Here is a 21,929-nt window from a genome sequence, read left to right as displayed (position 1 = left end):
GCTGCGTTTTATCGACCCCGGCTTGTTGTGAGTGCTGCTTTTTCCCTCCGTTGTTGTTGGAGGGCGACTGCCTCCAACTGCCCAGTAGCGCCTTCACGAGCCTCCTCCACTGAGGCCGATCTTGACACCGCTGGTACCGGTCATCGGCAAGTCCACTCAGCTCCACGTCCTCCTGTACCACATCACTCCATCTCTTCTCTAGCCCGTGCCGCGCCCGTTTAGCCCCCTCGATCCGGCCGAACAAAAGCTGTTTAGGCATGCGGTGGCTGGGCATGCGGGCTACATGACCCAGCCAACGCAGCCTCGCCTGCCGGAGGAGCTCACTGATGGGAATTTGTCCGGATCTTTAAGGATCTGTGAGCTCACAACAAATCCAATCTGGTCAAACCTCAGGATGGATCGTAGGCAGGGCCAGCCGGAATGCTTCAAATCGATGCGCCCCACCAAGACAAAGATACCCCGTGTAGCCTTAACAGACTCTGGGGCAAGTGCTGTTTGCGAGTAGCCCCTGGCCGACTTTGTCTCCCTCGTTGCGATGGTCACGCACCAGCTACTCACTCTGAGGCTGAGTCGACCTAGGGGAGGCCCAGACACTTGCCGCTGTTATTGGGCGTGAGCTGGAATCGGAACTCGGGTCGCCGGGTTCGTAGCGGTGCGCTCACCACCCCCGCAAATACAAAGGCCCCCCCGTGTAGCCTTCACATGCTGTTGGGGCAAGTGCCTTTGAGCGAGCGCACACAAACCCGCTCACGTGCCGATGCGGTCGGTGCCTTTCCAGGTGAAATGCATCTCGCTGCAGCTGCTCAAGGGGCTGCTGTACCTGCACAACAACTACATCATCCACAGGTGAGACCCACGTGACCCCACGGGACGCATTTCGTTTGTCAAACTTGATTTGTGGCTTTCGTGACGGCAGGAACGACTCTTTGGTTCTTTCGCTAAAGTGAATTATAAAGATAAAGTACTAAATTAAATACTAGCGTACGACGTTTCGATTGCAACACGAGCAATCATCATCAGGTATAAATGAAATAGAAACACAAATCTAGTGAACTTAGAGATGTAATGTATTTACACCATTGGTACCTCATTTGCCAGTAAAAAAATATGATAATTTGTTTTTTACCCTTTTATCTGGCAACAAAACTGACACCTTTTTTACGAGGAGTCATGTTTACATTGACCACAATGCCTGCAGTCGTAATGCAAATAAAAAACATAACTCTGACAGTGCATACATTATCAGAGTTGTGTTTTTTGTGTGCATTATGACTGCAGGTATTGTGGTCTATGTAAACATGACTCCTCGTAAAAAAGGTGTCAGTTTTGTTGCCAGATAGAAGGGTAAAAATCCAGTTATCATATTTTTTACTGGCAAATGAGGTTCCAATGGTGGAAATGTTTACCCTGAGCTCTCATACTCTGATGGTGCATTGTCTTTGAGTTGTGCGCCTTTTGGCGTCATCTGGTCCAACACCATGTGAGACTAGGCTCTAAGAAAAGCTGTCTCGGGTGTGGACCAATCAACTTCAAGGACAGTGCACATACATTATCAGAGTTGTGTTTTTTGTTTGCATTATGGCTGCAGGTATTGTGGTCTATGCAAACATGACTCCTTGTACAAAAGGTGTCAGTTTTGTTGCCAGATAAAAGGTTTAAAAAACCAATTATCAAATGTAATGTAATACAACAGAGAGTCGGATAACATAACAGGGTGTTGTTGACTGTTATGTTATCCGACTCTCTGTTGTATTACATTACATCTCTAAGTTCACTAGATTTGTGTTTCTATTTCATTTATACCTGACAATGATTGCTTGTGTTGCAATCGAAACGTCGTATGCTAGTATTTAATTTGTTATTTTATTCTATGAGATCTCTTTTACCAGTGGCAAAATATAGTAGTAGGTTTTTACCCTTTTAAACTGGTACAAAACTGACACCTTTATTCAAGGCATCATGTTTGCAATAACCGGGTGTGGACCAATCAACTTCAAGGTCAGTGCACATCATTATCATCATCAGAGTTGCTTCTTTTTGTTTGCTTTTTTGACTGCTTGTGTTGTGGTTATTGCAAACATGATGCCTTGAATAAAGGTGTCAGTTTTGTACCAGTTTAAAAGGGTAAAAACCTACTAGTTATTTTATCTTTCTACGTCACTTTACCGAAAGAACCAAAGCGTCATTCGAGTCTTGGTCGTCACAGCGGTGACCCTTGGGGTCACGCGCTGTGTTAGCAAGCAGCCAATGAAGGCCTTCGCAGGTGCGCGCACTATCAGCACTTGCCCCAGCAGTTTGTTGAGGCTATACGGAGGGGGGGGGGGGCTTTGTTATTTGGGGAGCGTGCCCCCCCCCCCATCGTCACACGGCGTCACAAAAAGTCTGACCCCCCCCCTCCAAAATTAAATAAAACATGCTTCAAATCGCTTTAAACTATTGTCATTGTAGTGCGTATTTAATGTGGCGCTGCACTCTGATGTTGTAGGAGAAAACATTTACTAAGAAGTCTATTTAGTCAAGTAGAACGTGTTGTCTATATTGATTTAAAGTTGCTCATTTTGATGTGACGTCACATTTCTTAAACCTCCCCCCCTCGTCACACATCGTCACAAATGTCTGACCCCTCTCCCCTCCCCCCAAGGTGCGTGACGTCATTTATGGACGGCCCCTTAGGTCAATTCAGCCTCAAATGAGTCACCTGGTGTAGCGGTGTGTGTAGTAAACATCGCTATCACTGGGGAGACAAAGGCGGCCGGGCGTGGTGCTGGCCACCCACCCCCTCGTGAGCCGTGCCGGCCTTCACAGGTGCTCGCTAACAGCACTTGCCCCGGCAGTCTGTTGAGGCTACGTGGGGGATCTTTGTCTTTGTGTTCCGCTGCATCTGCCAGAGATCTGAAGGTGTCCAACCTGCTCATGACGGACAAAGGCTGCGTCAAGATCGGTGACGACACTTGCAGTGACCCCCCCCTCGCTCTCCACCAATCAGCTCGCTCCATCTCTCCACCAATCAGCACGCTCCATCTCTCTCCACCAATCAGCTCCCTTCCCCCTCTCTCTCTCTCCGCCAATCGGCTCCCCCCCCCTCTCTCTCCACCAATCAGCTCCCCCCCTCTCTCTCTCCACCAATCAGCTCGCTCCATCTCTCCACCAATCAGATCCTCCCCCTCTCTCTCTCTCCACCAATCAGCTCCCCCCCCTCTCTCCACCAATCAGCTCCCCCCCCCCTCTCTCTCCACCAATCAGCTCCTCTCTCTCTCTCCACCAATCAGCTCCCCCCTCTCTCTCCACCAATCACGTGCAAGGCCACACATGGTGGGATAAAGTGTGGGTGCATCCACCTTGATGGTGACGATGGTGGTGATAGTGGTGGTGATGGTGATGGTGACGATGGTGACGATGGTGGTGGTGGTGGTCACGGTGGTGACGATGGTGATGTTGTTGTTGATCATGGTAGTGACGATGGTGGTGGTCGTGCTGTTCATGGTGGCTGTGATGGTGATGGCGTCGATGATGGTGGTGTTGATGTTGTTGACGATGAGGACGACGATGATGATGATGGTGTTGATGGTGTTGGTGGTGATGGGGATGATGATGATGATGGTGTTGGTGTTGATGATGGTGTTGATGATTATGATGATGATGGGGATGATAATGGTGTTGATGATGATGGTGATGATGATGGTGATGATGGTGTTGATGATGATGGTGATGGTGTTGATGGTGATGATGGTGATGATGATGGTGATGGTGGTGATGATGGTGGTGATGATGATGGTGATGATGATGGTGTTGATGATGATGGTGATGATGATGATGGTGATGATGATGGTGTTGATGGTGATGATGGTGATGATGGTGATGGTGGTGATGATGATGATGATGGTGGTGATGATGATGGTGATGATGATGATGGTGATGATGATGGTGTTGATGGTGATGATGATGATGGTGTTGATGATGATGGTGTTGATGATGATGGTGTTGGTGGTGATGAGGATGATGGTGATGATTATGATGATAATGGTGTTGGTGTTGATAATGGTGTTGATGATGATGATGGTTATGATGGTGATGTGTGTGTGTTGATGATGGTGGTGTTGATGGTGGTGTTGATGATGATGATGGTGTTGATGATGGTGGTGATGATGATGGTTATGGTGATGATGATTATGATGGTGATGATGACGGTTATGATGTTGATGATGATGGTGATGATGATGTTGATGATTTTGATGGTGTTGATGATGGTGGTGATGATGTGTGTGTTGATGTTGATGATGGTGGTGATGATGGTGATGATGATGATGATGATGTTGATGATGGTGGTGATGATGGTGGTGATGATGTGTGTGTTGATGATGATGATTATGATGATGATGATGGTGATGATGACGACTATGATGTGTGTGTGTGTGTTTCTCAGCGGACTTTGGGCTGGCTCGTGCATTTGGAGTTCCTCTGCGACCCATGACTCCGAAGGTCGTGACGCTGTGGTGAGATCTCAGATGTGGTGCTGGGAATTCCACGTTCCTATGACAGGAGACGGGGGGGGGGGGGGGGGTGAGTCCATCTCATCGGACAACCGCTGTTGACTCCCCCGCTAAAGCGGTACTCATTTTATGGACCCCCGGAGGGTGGGGGGGATGATGGGCTAAGTCAACCCAAACTCACTCGCACTCACTCACGCAATCAATTGCACTGGTCAACACACTTTTTCTAGCATATCTGGCATCAGTTTTTTTGTCTCGGGTGTGTTTATGTGAGTACGTGTGAGTGTACACGTGTGTCCGTGTGTACACGTGTGAGAGTGTGTACATGTGTGTCCGTGTGTACACGTGTGTGAGTGTGTACATGTGTGTCCGTGTGTACACGTGTGTGAGTGTGTACATGTGTGTCCGTGTGTACACGTGTGTGAGTGTGTACATGTCTGTACTTGTGTGTACGTGTGTACATGTGTGTGAGTGTGTACCTGTGTGTGTCCGTGTGTACCTGTGTGTGAGTGTACACGTGTGTGAGTGTACCTGTGTGTCCGTGCGTACATGTGTGTGAGTGTACATGTGTGTGAGTGTACATGTGTGTGAGTGTACATGTGTGTGAGTGTACATGTGTGTACGTGTGTATGTGTGTACGTGTGTACACGTGTGTACACGTGTGTGAGTGTACGTGTGTGTACGTGTGTACATGTGTGTCCGTGTGTACATGTGTGTACCTGTGTGTACTTGTGTGTGAGTGTGTACTTGTGTGTACATGTGTGTACCTGTGTGTCCGTGTGTACACGTGTGTGAGTGTACATGTGTCCGTGTGTACACGTGTGTGTCTAGGTACCGAGCGCCTGAGTTGCTGTTCGGCTCAGAGACACAGACCACAGCCATTGACATGTGGTGAGTGCACGGTGGGGGGGGGGGGGGGGGGGTGGTGATGGTGGTGGTGGTGATGGTGGTTGTGGTGATGGTGGTGATGGTGGTGGTGGTGATGGTGGCGATGGTGGTGTTGGTGGTGATGGTGGTGATGGTGGTGATGGTGGTGATGGTGGTGATGGTGGTTGTGGTGATGGTGGTGATGATGGTGGTGGTGGTGATGGTGGCGATGGTGGCGATGGTGGCGGTGGTGTTGGTGGTGGTGATGGTGGTGATGGTGGTGATGGTGGTGATGGTGGTGATGATGGTGGTGGTGGTGATGGTGGCGATGGTGGCGATGGTGATGGTGGCGATGGTGGTGGTGGTGTTGGTGGTGATGGTGGTGGTGGTGGTGGTGGTGATGGTGGTGATGATGGTGGTGATGGTGATGGTGGTGATGGTGATGATGATGATGGTGGTGGTGGTGATGGTGGTGATGGTGGTGATGGTGGTGATGATGGTGGCGATGGTGGCGATGGTGATGATGTTGGTGATGGTGATGGTGGTGATGGTGGCGATGATGGCGGTGATGGTGGTGATGGTGATGATGGTGGTGATGGTGATGATGGTGATGATGGTGGTGATGGTGGTGGTGGTGATGGTGGTGATGGTGGCGATGATGGTGGCGATGGTGGCGATGGTGGCGATGGTGGTGATGGTGGTGATGGTGATGATGGTGATGATGGTGTGGTGGTGGTGGTGGTGATGGTGGTGATGGTGATGATGGTGGTGATGGTGGTGGTGGTGGTGGTGATGGTGGCGATGGTGGCGGTGATGGCGATGATGGTGATGGTGGTGGTGGTGGTGATGTTGGTGGTGGTGGTGATGGTGGTGATGGTGGCGATGGTGGTGGTGGTGATGGCGATGGTGATCATGGTGGTGATGGTGATGATGGTGGTGATGGTGGTGATGGTGGTGGTGATGGCGATGGTGGCGATGGTGGCGATGGTGGTGATGGTGGTGATGGTGGTGATGGTGGTGATGGTGGTGATGGTGTTGATGGTGCTGATAGTGATGATGATACTGTTGCTGCTGATGATGATGCTGGTGATGTTGGTAGTGGTTTCGAAACGGCGGCCTAGCGGTTAGCGCTGCGCTTTGTATCCACCTCTCGTGGGCCTCGCCTAGGTCGACTCAGCCTCAAACGAGTACCTGGTGCGGTGTGCAGTAAAACATCGCCACTGGGGAGACAAAGGCGGCCGGGCGTGGTGCTGGCCACCCACCCACCCCCTCGTGAGCCGTGCCGGCCTTCATAGGTGCTCGCTAACAGCACTTGCCCCAACAGCCTGCTGAGGCTACACGGGGGATCTTTGTCTCTATCATCACGTGGGCATTTACAGCAGAAGCCAAATCCTCTTGAACTCGTGACGTTGATTCTAAGTGTGGAGGGAAGAAAAAGAAAAGCAGAGGACCCGGATAAAAATCCACGCAACCACCACGGGGAGAGAGACACGGGATCTACAAACATACAGCAGCAGGCATCGTCAGGGTCGGGATCGAACCCACGACCTCCTGTGTACCATTTCGATTTAAAGCTTTCGTGACTGCAGGGATTCATCTTTTTGGTTCGTTCGGTAAAGTCACGTAGAATGGAAATAATAAAATAATGTCAATTAAACATAATAAAATAATTCTCACGACGTTTCGGTCACAACGCAAGCAGCCGTCCTCAGGTGAAGAACAGGTCTGTCGGGAAGACAGAGTCTCCTGTGTACCAGGCGAGGTGGTTAACATCTCATCGCAGGGAAAGAGAGAGACACAGAAATTCCAAACATACAGCAGCAGGCGTCAGGGTCGGGATCGAACCCACGACCTCCTGTACACCAGGCGAGGTAGTCAACATCTCCCAGCCACCGTGATGATGATGAGAGAGAGATCGAACCCACGACCTCCTGCGTACCAGGCGAGGTAGTCAACATCTCCCAGCCACCGTGATGATGATGAGTGAGAGATCGAACCCACGACCTCCTGCGTACCAGGCGAGGTAGTCAACATCTCCCAGCCACCGTGATGATGATGAGAGAGAGATCGAACCCACGACCTCCTGCGTACCAGGCGAGGTAGTCAACATCTCCCAGCCACCGTGATGATGATGAGTGAGAGATCGAACCCACGACCTCCTGCGTACCAGGCGAGGTAGTCAACATCTCCCAGCCACCGTGATGATGATGAGAGAGAGATCGAACCCACGACTTCCTGCGTACCAGGCGAGGTAGTCAACATCTCCCAGCCACCTTGATGATGATGAGAGATCGAACCCACGACCTCCTGTACACCAGGCGAGGTAGTCAACATCTCCCAGCCACCGTGATGATGATGAGAGATCGAACCCACGACCTCCTGTACACCAGGCGAGGTGGTTACCACGTGAAGGCTACAAGGGGAGATTGCGTGTGGCTCTGCCAGGTCTGTGGGCTGCATCGTAGCGGAGCTGCTGGCTCACAAGCCGCTCCTGCCGGGATCCTCGGAGATCCAGCAGATCCACCTCATCGTGCAGCTCCTGGGCACGCCCACCAACGCCATCTGGCCTGTGAGACACTCACCATTCCTCACCACCACTCACTCACCACTCACCACCACTCAACACTCACTCACCACTCACTCAACACTCAACACCAACGCCATCTGGCCTGTGAGACACTCACCATTCCTCACCACCACTCACTCACCACTCACTCACCACTCACTCACCACTCACTCACCACTCACTCACCACTCACTCACCACCACTCACCACCACCACTCACCACCACCACTCACCACCACTCACTCACCACTCACTCACTCACCACTCACTCACCACCACTCACCACCACTCACTCACCACTCACCACCACTCACCACTCACTCAACACCACCACTCACTCAACACTCACTCAACACTCACTCACCACCACTCACCACCACCACTCACTCAACACCACCACTCACTCAACACTCACTCACCACCACTCACCACCACTCACTCAACACCACTCACTCAACACCACTCACTACCACTCACTCACCACCACTCACCACCACTCACCACAACTCACTCACCACCACTCACCACCACTCACCACCACTCACCACTCACTCACCACCACTCACTACCACTCACTCACCACCACTCACCACCACTCACCACCACTCACCACCACTCACTCACCACCACTCACCACCACTCACCACTCACTCACCACCACTCACTACCACTCACTCACCACCACTCACCACCACTCACCACCACTCACTCACCACCACTCACCACCACTCACCACCACTCACTCAACACCACTCACCACCACTCACCACCACTCACTCACCACTCACTCACTCACCACTCACTCACCACCACTCACCACCACTCACTCACCACTCACTCACCACCACTCACCACCACTCACCACCACTCACTCAACACCACTCACCACCACTCACCACCACTCACCACCACTCACCACTCACTCACCACCACTCACCACTCACCACCACTCACCACCACTCACCACCACTCACCACTCACTCACCACCACTCACCACCACTCACCACCACTCACCACTCACTCACCACCACTCACCGCTCACTCAACACCACTCACCACCACTCACCACCACTCACCACTCACTCACCACCACTCACTCACCAAACCCACCAACGCCATCTGGCCTGTGAGATACTCACCATTCCTCACCACCACTCACCACTCAACACTCACCACTCAACACCACTCACTCACCACCACTCACCACTCACCAAACCCACCAACGCCATCTGGCCTGTGAGACACCACTCACCACCACTCACCACTCACTCACCACCACTCACCACCACTCAACACTCACCACCACTCACCACTCACTCACCACCACTCACCACCACTCACCACCACTCAACACTCACCACCACTCACCACTCACTCACCACCACTCACCACTCACTCACCACCACTCAACACTCACCACCACTCACCACTCACTCACCACCACTCACCACTCACTCACCACCACTCACCACCACTCACCACCACTCAACACTCACCACCACTCACCACTCACTCACCACCACTCACCACTCACTCACCACCACTCAACACTCACCACCACTCACCACCACTCACTCACCACCACTCACCACTCACTCACCACCACTCAACACTCACCACCACTCACCACTCACTCACCACCACTCACCACCACTCAACACTCAACACCACTCACCACCACTCACCACCACTCACCACCACTAACCACCACTCACCACCACTAACCACCACTCACCACCACTCACCACCACTCACCACCACTCACCACCACTCAACACTCAACACCACTAACCACCACTCACCACCACTCACCACCACTCAACACTCACCACCACTCACCACCACTAACCACCACTCACCACCACTCACCACCACTCACCACCACTCACCACCACTCACCACCACTCAACACTCAACACCACTCATTCAACACTCACCACCACTCACCACCACTCAACACTCACCACCACTCACCACCACTCAACACTCACCACCACTCACCACCACTAACCACCACTCACCACCACTCACCACCACTAACCACCACTCACCACCACTCACCACCACTCACCACCACTCACCACCACTCAACACTCAACACCACTCATTCAACACTCACCACCACTCAACACCACTCACCACCACTCAACACTCACCACCACTCACCACCACTAACCACCACTCACCACCACTCACCACCACTCACCACCACTCACCACCACTCAACACTCAACACCACTCATTCAACACTCACCACCACTCACCACCACTCAACACTCACCACCACTCACCACCACTAACCACCACTCACCACCACTCACCACCACTCACCACCACTCACCACCACTCAACACTCACCACCACTCACCACCACTAACCACCACTCACCACCACTCACCACCACTCACCACCACTCACCACCACTCACCACCACTCACCACCACTCAACACTCAACACCACTCATTCAACACTCACCACCACTCACCACCACTCACCACCACTCAACACTCACCACCACTCACCACCACTCACCACCACTCACCACCACTCACCACCACTCACCACCACTCAACACTCAACACCACTCATTCAACACTCACCACCACTCACCACCACTCACCACCACTCACCACCACTCAACACTCACCACCACTCACCACCACTCACCACCACTCACCACCACTCACCACCACTCAACACTCAACACCACTCATTCAACACTCACCACCACTCACCACTCACTCACCACCACTCACCACTCAACACTCAACACCACCACCACTCACCACCACTCACTCACCAAACCCACCAATGCCATCTGGCCTGTGAGACACACCACCACTCACCACCAATCACTCACCACTCACCCACTCACCACCACTCACTCACCACCACTCACTCAACACCACTCACCCACTCACCACCACTCACTCACCACCACTCACTCACCACCACTCACTCACCACCACTCGCCACCACTCACTCACCACCACTCACCACCACTCACCACCACTCACCACCACTCACCACCACTCACTCACCACCACTCACCACCACTCACCACCACTCACTCACCACCACTCACCACCACTCACCACCACTCACCACCACTCACTCAACACCACTCACCACTCACCAAACCCACCAACGCCATCTGGCCTGTGAGACACTACTCACCACTCACTCACCACCACTCACCACCACTCAACACTCAACACCACTAACCACCACTAACCACCACTCACCACCACTAACCACCACTCACCACCACTAACCACCACTCACCACCACTAACCACCACTCACTCACCACCACTCACCACCACTCAACACTCAACACCACTAACCACCACTAACCACCACTCACCACCACTCACCACCACTAACCACCACTCACCACCACTCACCACCACTCACTCACCACCACTCACTCAACACCACTCACCACCACTCACCACCACTCACTCAACACCACTCAACACCACTCACTCACCACCACTCACCACCACTCACTCGTCACCACTCACCACCACTCACCGCCACTCACCACCACTCACTCACCACTCACTCACCACCACTCACTGCCACTCACCGCCACTCACCGCTCAACACCACTCACCACTCACTCAACACCACTCACCACCACTCACCGCCACTCACTCAACACAACTCACTCACCACTCACTCAACACCACTCACCCACTCACCACCACTCACTCACCACCACTCACTCACCACCACTCGCCACCACTCACTCACCACCACTCACCACCACTCACCACCACTCACCACCACTCACCACCACTCACTCACCACCACTCACCACCACTCACCACCACTCACCACCACTCACTCAACACCACTCACCACTCACCAAACCCACCAACGCCATCTGGCCTGTGAGACACTACTCACCACTCACTCACCACCACTCACCACCACTCAACACTCAACACCACTAACCACCACTAACCACCACTAACCACCACTCACCACCACTCACCACCACTCACCACCACTAACCACCACTAACCACCACTCACCACCACTAACCACCACTCACTCACCACCACTCACCACCACTCAACACTCAACACCACTAACCACCACTCACCACCACTCACCACCACTCACCACCACTAACCACCACTCACCACCACTCACCACCACTCACTCACCACCACTCACTCAACACCACTCACCACCACTCACCACCACTCACTCAACACCACTCAACACCACTCACTCACCACCACTCACCACCACTCACTCGTCACCACTCACCACCACTCACCACCACTCACCACCACTCACTCACCACTCACTCACCACCACTCACTGCCACTCACCGCCACTCACCGCTCAACACCACTCACCACTCACTCAACACCACTCACCACCACTCACCGCCACTCACTCACCACTCACTCAACACCACTCACCACCACTCACTCACCACTCACTCAACACCACTCACTCACCACTCACTCAACACCACTCACCACCACTCACTCACCACTCACTCACCACCACTCACTACCACTCACTCAACACCACTCACCACCACTCACCACCACTCACCACCACTCAACACCACTCACCACCACTCACTACCGCTCACTCAACACCACTCACCACCACTCACCACTCACTCAACACCACTCACCACCACTCACTACCACTCACTCAACACCACTCACCACCACTCACTACCACTCACTCAACACCACTCACCACCACTCACCACTCACTCAACACCACTCACCACTCACTCAACACCACTCACCACTCACTCACCGCCACTCACTCAACACAACTCACCACCACTCACTACCACTCACTCAACACCACTCACCACCACTCACCACTCACTCAACACCACTCACCACCACTCACCGCCACTCACTCAACACAACTCACCACCACTCACCACTCACTCAACACCACTCACCGCCACTCACCGCCACTCACTCAACACAACTCACCACCACTCACTACCACTCACTCAACACCACTCACCACCACTCACCACTCACTCAACACCACTCACCACCACTCACTCAACACAACTCACCACCACTCACCACTCACTCAACACCACTCACCACCACTCACCGCCACTCACTCAACACAACTCACCACCACTCACCGCCACTCACTCAACACCACTCACCACCACTCACCGCCACTCACTCACCACCACTCACCGCCACTCACTCAACACCACTCACCACCACTCACTACCACTCACTCACCACCACTCACTCACCACTCACTCACCACCACTCACCACCACTCACCACCACTCACTCACCACTCACTCACCACCACTCACCACCACTCACTCACCACTCACTCACCACTCACTCAATACCACTCACCACTCACCACCACTCACCACCACTCACTCACCACTCACTCACCACTCACTCACCACCACTCACTCACCACTCACTCACCACCACTCACCACCACTCACCACCACTCACTCACCACTCACTCACCACCACTCACTCACCACTCACTCACCACTCACTCAATACCACTCACCACTCACCACCACTCACCACCACTCACCACCACTCACTCACCACTCACTCACCACCACTCACTCACCACTCACTCACCACTCACTCAATACCACTCACCACCACTCACCACCACTCACTCACCACTCACTCACCACTCACTCACCACTCACTCACCACCACTCACCACCACTCACCACCACTCACCACCACTCACTCAACACCACTCACCACTCACCAAACCCACCAACGCCATCTGGCCTGTGAGACACTACTCACCACTCACTCACCACCACTCACCACCACTCAACACTCAACACCACTAACCACCACTCACCACCACTCACCACCACTAACCACCACTCACCACCACTCACCACCACTCACTCACCACCACTCACTCAACACCACTCACCACCACTCACCACCACTCACTCAACACCACTCAACACCACTCACTCACCACCACTCACCACCACTCACTCGTCACCACTCACCACCACTCACCACCACTCACCACCACTCACTCACCACTCACTCACCACCACTCACTGCCACTCACCGCCACTCACCGCTCAACACCACTCACCACTCACTCAACACCACTCACCACCACTCACCGCCACTCACTCACCACTCACTCAACACCACTCACCACCACTCACTCACCACTCACTCAACACCACTCACTCACCACTCACTCAACACCACTCACCACCACTCACTCACCACTCACTCACCACCACTCACTACCACTCACTCAACACCACTCACCACCACTCACCACCACTCACCACCACTCAACACCACTCACCACCACTCACTACCGCTCACTCAACACCACTCACCACCACTCACCACTCACTCAACACCACTCACCACCACTCACTACCACTCACTCAACACCACTCACCACCACTCACCACTCACTCAACACCACTCACCACCACTCACTACCACTCACTCAACACCACTCACCACCACTCACTACCACTCACTCAACACCACTCACCACCACTCACCACTCACTCAACACCACTCACCACCACTCACCACCACTCACTACCACTCACTCAACACCACTCACCACCACTCACCACTCACTCAACACCACTCACCACCACTCACTACCACTCACTCAACACCACTCACCACCACTCACTACCGCTCACTCAACACCACTCACCACCACTCACCACTCACTCAACACCACTCACCACCACTCACTACCACTCACTCAACACCACTCACCACCACTCACTACCACTCACTCAACACCACTCACCACCACTCACCACTCACTCAACACCACTCACCACTCACTCAACACCACTCACCACTCACTCACCGCCACTCACTCAACACAACTCACCACCACTCACTACCACTCACTCAACACCACTCACCACCACTCACCACTCACTCAACACCACTCACCACCACTCACCGCCACTCACTCAACACAACTCACCACCACTCACCACTCACTCAACACCACTCACCGCCACTCACCGCCACTCACTCAACACAACTCACCACCACTCACCACTCACTCAACACCACTCACCACCACTCACTCAACACAACTCACCACCACTCACCACTCACTCAACACCACTCACCACCACTCACCGCCACTCACTCAACACAACTCACCACCACTCACTACCACTCACTCAACACCACTCACCACCACTCACCACTCACTCAACACCACTCACCACCACTCACCGCCACTCACTCAACACAACTCACCACCACTCACCGCCACTCACTCAACACCACTCACCACCACTCACCGCCACTCACTCACCACCACTCACCGCCACTCACTCAACACCACTCACCACCACTCACTACCACTCACTCACCACCACTCACTCACCACTCACTCACCACCACTCACCACCACTCACCACCACTCACTCACCACTCACTCACCACCACTCACCACCACTCACTCACCACTCACTCACCACTCACTCAATACCACTCACCACTCACCACCACTCACCACCACTCACTCACCACTCACTCACCACTCACTCACCACCACTCACTCACCACTCACTCACCACCACTCACCACCACTCACCACCACTCACTCACCACTCACTCACCACCACTCACTCACCACTCACTCACCACTCACTCAATACCACTCACCACTCACCACCACTCACCACCACTCACCACCACTCACTCACCACTCACTCACCACCACTCACTCACCACTCACTCACCACTCACTCAATACCACTCACCACCACTCACCACCACTCACTCACCACTCACTCACCACTCACTCACCACTCACTCACCACCACTCACTCACCACCACTCACTCACCACTCACTCACTACCACTCACTCACCACTCACTCACCACCACTCACTGCCACTCACCGCCACCCACCACTCACCGCCACTCACCACTCACCACCACTCACCACTCACTCACCACCACTCACTCAACACAACTCACTCACCACTCACTCAATACCACTCACCACTCACCACCACTCACCACCACTCACTCACCACTCACTCACCACTCACTCACCACCACTCACTCACCACTCACTCACCACTCACTCAATACCACTCACCACTCACCACCACTCACCACCACTCACCACCACTCACTCACCACTCACTCACCACCACTCACTCACCACTCACTCACCACTCACTCAATACCACTCACCACCACTCACCACCACTCACTCACCACTCACTCACCACTCACTCACCACTCACTCACCACCACTCACTCACCACTCACTCACCACCACTCACCACTCACCACCACTCACCACCACTCACCACCACTCACTCACCACTCACTCACCACCACTCACTCACCACTCACTCACCACTCACTCAATACCACTCACCACCACTCACCACCACTCACTCACCACTCACTCACCACTCACTCACCACTCACTCACCACCACTCACTCACCACCACTCACTCACCACTCACTCACTACCACTCACTCACCACTCACTCACCACCACTCACTGCCACTCACCGCCACCCACCACTCACCGCCACTCACCACTCACCGCCATTCACCACTCACCACCACTCACCACTCACTCACCACCACTCACTCAACACAACTCACTCACCACTCACTCAATACCACTCACCACTCACCACCACTCACCACCACTCAATGCCGTAAACCACACCAGCCATCACCACCACCAGTGATGGTGTTGATGATGGTAATGATGTTGATGGTGATACTGATGCTGTTGGTGGTGTTCGTAATGATGTTGACAATGTTCGTGATTATGGTGATGTTGATCATGGTGATGATGTTGATCATGGTGATGGTATCATGGTGATGATGATGTTGATGATGGTGATGATGGTGATGTTTATCATGGTGATGATGTTGATCATGGTGATGATGTTGATCATGGTGACGTTGTTGATGATGGTGATGTTGATCATGGTGATGATGACGATGATGGTGATGTTGATGACGATGTTGATGTTGATGATAGTGATGTTGGTGATGTTGATGATGGTGATTTTGACGATGGTGATGATGTTGATGATGTTGATGATGGTGATGATGATGATGATGCTGATGTTGATCATGGTGATGATGATGTTGGTGATTTTGATGATGGTGATGATGACGATGACGATGATGATGATGTTGATGATGGTGATGTTGATGATGGTGACGACGATGTTGATGTTGATGATGTTGATGTTGTTGATGTTGTTTATGATGTTGATGATGATGATGTTGATGGTGATGTTGGTGATGGTGATGATGTTAATGATGATGATGTTGGTGATTGTGATGTTGATTATGATGATGATGATGTTGTTGATGTTGTTGATGATGTTGATGATGTTGATGTTGACGGTGTTGATGTTGATGTTTTGATGATGTTGATGTTGGTGTCAGGGCTTCTCGAGTCTGCATGTGCTGGAGCGTGTGGTGCTGATGGTGACGATGTTGATGATGTTGATGTTGATGATGTTGTTGATGTTGATGTTGGTGATGGTGTCAGGGCTTCTCGAGTCTGCGTGTGCTGGAGCATGTGGTGCTGATGGTGATGATGTTGATGTTGTTGATGTTGATGATGTTGTTGATGTTGATGTTGGTGATGTTGTCAGGGCTTCTCGAGTCTGCGTGTGCCGGACCGCGTGGTGCTGCGGAGGCAGCCGTACAACCACCTGCGTCACCGCCTGCCCTGGCTCTCAGATGCCGGCCTACGCATGCTGAACGCCCTGTTCATGTACCACCCAGCCAAGAGGTCACTCACTCGCTCACCCACTCACTCACTCACTAACTCACTCACTCACCCACACACTCGCTCACTCACTCACTCGCCCACACACTCACTCACCCACTCACTCACTCACCCACACACTCACTGGCTGTCAGATGCCGGCCTACGCATGCTGAACGCCCTGTTCATGTACCACCCAGCCAAGAGGTCACTCACTCACCCAGTCACTCACTCAGTCACTCACTCACCCACACACTCACTCGCTCACTCACTTACACGCTCGCTCACTCAGTCACTCACTCACTTGCTCACTCACTCACACGCTCGCTCACCCACTCACCCACTCACTCACTCACTCACTCACACGCTCGCTCACCCACTCACTCACTCAGTCACTCACTCACTGGCTGTCAGATGCCGGCCTACGCATGCTGAACGCCCTGTTCATGTACCACCCAGCCAAGAGGTCATTCACTCACTCACTCACTCGCCCAGTCACTCACTCACTAACTAACTCACTCACCCACACACTCACTCACTCGCTCACTCACTCACTCGCCCACTCACTCACTCACTAACTAACACACTCACTCACACACTCACTCGCTCACTCACTCACTCACTGGCTCTCAGATGCCGGCCTACGCATGCTCAACGCCCTGTTCATGTACCACCCAGCCAAGAGGTCACTCACTCACTCACTCGCTCACCCACTCACCCACTCACCCACTCACACACTCACTCGCTCACTCACTCACTCACTCACACACTCACTCGCTCACTCACTCACTCACAGACTCGCTCACTCACTCACTCACTCACAGACTCACACACTCACTCGCTCACTCACTCACTCACTCACACACTCACTCGCTCACTCACTCACTCACTCACTCACAGACTCGCTCACTCACTCACTCACTCACAGACTCACACACTCACTCGCTCACTCACTCACTCACTCACTCACACACTCACTCGCTCACTCACTCACTCACAGACTCGCTCACTCACTCACTCACTCACAGACTCACACACTCACTCGCTCACTCACTCACTCACTCACACACTCACTCGCTCACTCACTCACTCACTCACAGACTCGCTCACTCACTCACTCACTCACAGACTCACACACTCACTCGCTCACTCACTCACTCACAGACTCACACACTCACTCGCTCACTCACTCACTCACTCACAGACTCACACACTCACTCGCTCACTCACTCACTCACAGACTCACACACTCACTCGCTCACTCACTCACTCACAGACTCACACACTCACTCGCTCACTCACTCACTCACTCACAGACTCACACACTCACTCGCTCACTCACTCACTCACTCACAGACTCACACACTCACTCGCTCACTCACTCACTCACTCGCTCACTCACTCACTCACAGACTCACACACTCACTCGCTCACTCACTCACTCACTCACTCACAGACTCACACACTCACTCACTCACTCACAGACTCACACACTCACTCACTCACTCACAGACTCACACACTCACTCGCTCACTCACTCACTTACTCACAGACTCACACACTCACTCGCTCACTCACTCACTCACAGACTCACACACTCACTCGCTCACTCACTCACTCACTCACAGACTCACACACTCACTCGCTCACTCACTCACTCACTCACTCACTCACTCACAGACTCACACACTCACTCACTCACTCACAGACTCACACACTCACTCGCTCACTCACTCACTCACTCACAGACTCACACACTCACTCACTCACTCACTCGCCCACACACTCACTCACTCACCCACTCACCCACTCACTCACTCACCCACACACTCACTGGCTGTCAGATGCCGGCCTACGCATGCTGAACGCCCTGTTCATGTACCACCCAGCCAAGAGGTCACTCACTCACCCAGTCACTCACTCAGTCACTCACTCACCCACTCACTCACCCACACACTCACTCGCTCACTCACTCACACGCTCGCTCACTCAGTCACTCACTCACTCACTCGCTCACTCACTCACTCACACGCTCGCTCACCCACTCACTCACTCAGTCACTCACTCAGTCACTCACTCACTGGCTGTCAGATGCCGGCCTACGCATGCTGAACGCCCTGTTCATGTACCACCCAGCCAAGAGGTCATTCACTCACACGCTCGCTCACCCAGTCACTCGCTCACTCACTCACTCGCTCACTCACTCACTCGCCCACATACACGCTCGCTCACTCACACACTCACTCACTCACACACTCACTCACTCACTCACACACTCACTCACTCACTCGCCCACACACTCACTGGCTGTCAGATGCCAGCCTACGCATGCTGAACGCCCTGTTCATGTACCACCCAGCCAAGAGGTCATTCACTCACTCACTCACTCACTCGCTCACTCACTCACTCACTCACTCGCTCGCTCACTCACTCGCTCATTCACTCACACACTCACTCACTCATTCACTCACTCACACGCTTGCTCACTCGCTCAGTCGCTCACTCACTCACTCACCCACACACTCACTCACTCGCTTGCCCACACACTCACTCACTCACTTACTCACCCACTCACTTACTCATCCACACGCTCACTCACTCACCCACTCGCCCACACACTCACTGGCTGTCAGATGCTGGCCTACGCATGCTGAACGCCCTGTTCATGTACCACCCAGCCAAGAGGTCGCTCACTCACTCGCTCGCTCACTCACTCACTCACACGCTCACTCACTCACTCACACACCCACTCACTCGCTCACCCACTCACTTGCTCACTCACCCACACACCCACTCACTCACACGCTCACTCACTCACTCGCTCACCCACACACTCACTCACTCGCCCACCCACTCACTCGCTCGCTCACTCACTCACTCGCCCACACGCTCACTCACTCACCCAGTCACTCATACACTCACTCACTCAGTCACTCGCTCGCTCGCTCACTCTCACTCGCTCGCTCGCTCACTCACACACTCACTCGCTCACTCACTCACTCGCTCACTCACTCACTCACTCACTCGCCCACACGCTCACTCACTCACCCAGTCACTCATACACTCACTCAGTCACTCGCTCACTCACTTGCTCACTCGCTCACTCGCTCACTCACTCACTCACTCTCTCGCCCACACGCTCACTCACTCACCCAGTCACTCATACACTCACTCGCTCACTCACTTGCTCACTCGCTCACTCTCGCTCGCTCGCTCGCTCACTCACTCACTCACTCACTCGCCCACTCACTCGCTCACTCACACGCTCGCTCCCTCGCTCACTCACTCGCCCACACGCTCGCTCGCCCACACGCTCGCTCACTCACTCACTCACTCACTCGCTCGCTCACTCGCCCACACACTCACTCGCCCACACGCTCACTCATTCGCCCAGACAATCTCTCACCCATTCACTCACTCACCCATACACCCACTCACATACTCACTCCCATTCACACACTCACCCACACACCGATTCACCCTCACCCTGATTCACTCACACACTCACTCAATCAACCACCTACTCACACACTCACACATTCACTCACACACCGATTCACGCACTCGCTCTCTCGTACACTCACACACCGACTCGCACACTCACACACTCACCCACGCACTCACCCACACACTCACTCACCCACTCACTCACCCACACATACATATACTCACTCACACACTCATTCAACCACCGACTCACTCACTCAGACACTCAGATACACTCATACATTCACTTTCTCATTCTTGTGCACAGACTGCCCTACATGACATCATAACAACAGTCTGGACCATTGAACGGGTTTCGCAGGATTGTAAGGATGCCCTGGTGGTCCCCCTCTTTAAGAAGGGGGACCGCACAGACTGTAACAACTACAGGGGCATCTCACTCCTCAGTGTGAGGCCGGGAAAGGTCCTGGCAAGGATTATTCAACATCGCCTTGCCAGGCACGCTGAGGAGAGGCTTGCGGAGCCCCAATGTGGTTTCAGGAAAGGGCGGTCCTGCACAGATGCCATATTTTCTGTCCGTCTGCTACAGCAGAGGTGTAGGGATTTCCAACAAGACCTACATCTCTGCTTTATTGACCTGGTCAAGGCCTATGACATCGTGGGCTCTGGGTTGTTCTTCGTGCTTTCAGGGGTCCCCAAGTCTATGCCCACGATCGTTAAGGGCCTCTCTGATGGTGGGCAGGCCTGGGTAACGCTACGTGGCCG

General features: G+C 53.3%; 1 protein-coding gene across 2 annotated transcripts in view; it reads left to right on the top strand.

Annotated features, from left to right (window-relative positions):
• Window positions 1-21,929, top strand: part of CDK10 (cyclin dependent kinase 10) — a 40,342-nt gene that overhangs the window by 14,249 nt on the left and 4,164 nt on the right. For both annotated transcript variants that reach the window (XM_078883350.1, XM_078883349.1), the window contains exons 7-12: window positions 779-846; window positions 2,889-2,941; window positions 4,424-4,493; window positions 5,322-5,381; window positions 7,803-7,926; window positions 17,602-17,741. In XM_078883350.1, the coding sequence (XP_078739476.1) occupies window positions 779-846; window positions 2,889-2,941; window positions 4,424-4,493; window positions 5,322-5,381; window positions 7,803-7,926; window positions 17,602-17,741 (515 nt within the window). The remainder of the gene's footprint in view (window positions 1-778; window positions 847-2,888; window positions 2,942-4,423; window positions 4,494-5,321; window positions 5,382-7,802; window positions 7,927-17,601; window positions 17,742-21,929) is intronic.

This window comes from Lampetra fluviatilis, chromosome 70 (genome assembly GCF_964198595.1).
Source record: "Lampetra fluviatilis chromosome 70, kcLamFluv1.1, whole genome shotgun sequence".
Lineage (NCBI taxonomy): Eukaryota > Metazoa > Chordata > Hyperoartia > Petromyzontiformes > Petromyzontidae > Lampetra > Lampetra fluviatilis.
The sequence above is the reverse complement of the archived record's forward strand: the minus strand, read 5'-3'. Positions and strand labels throughout refer to the sequence as shown.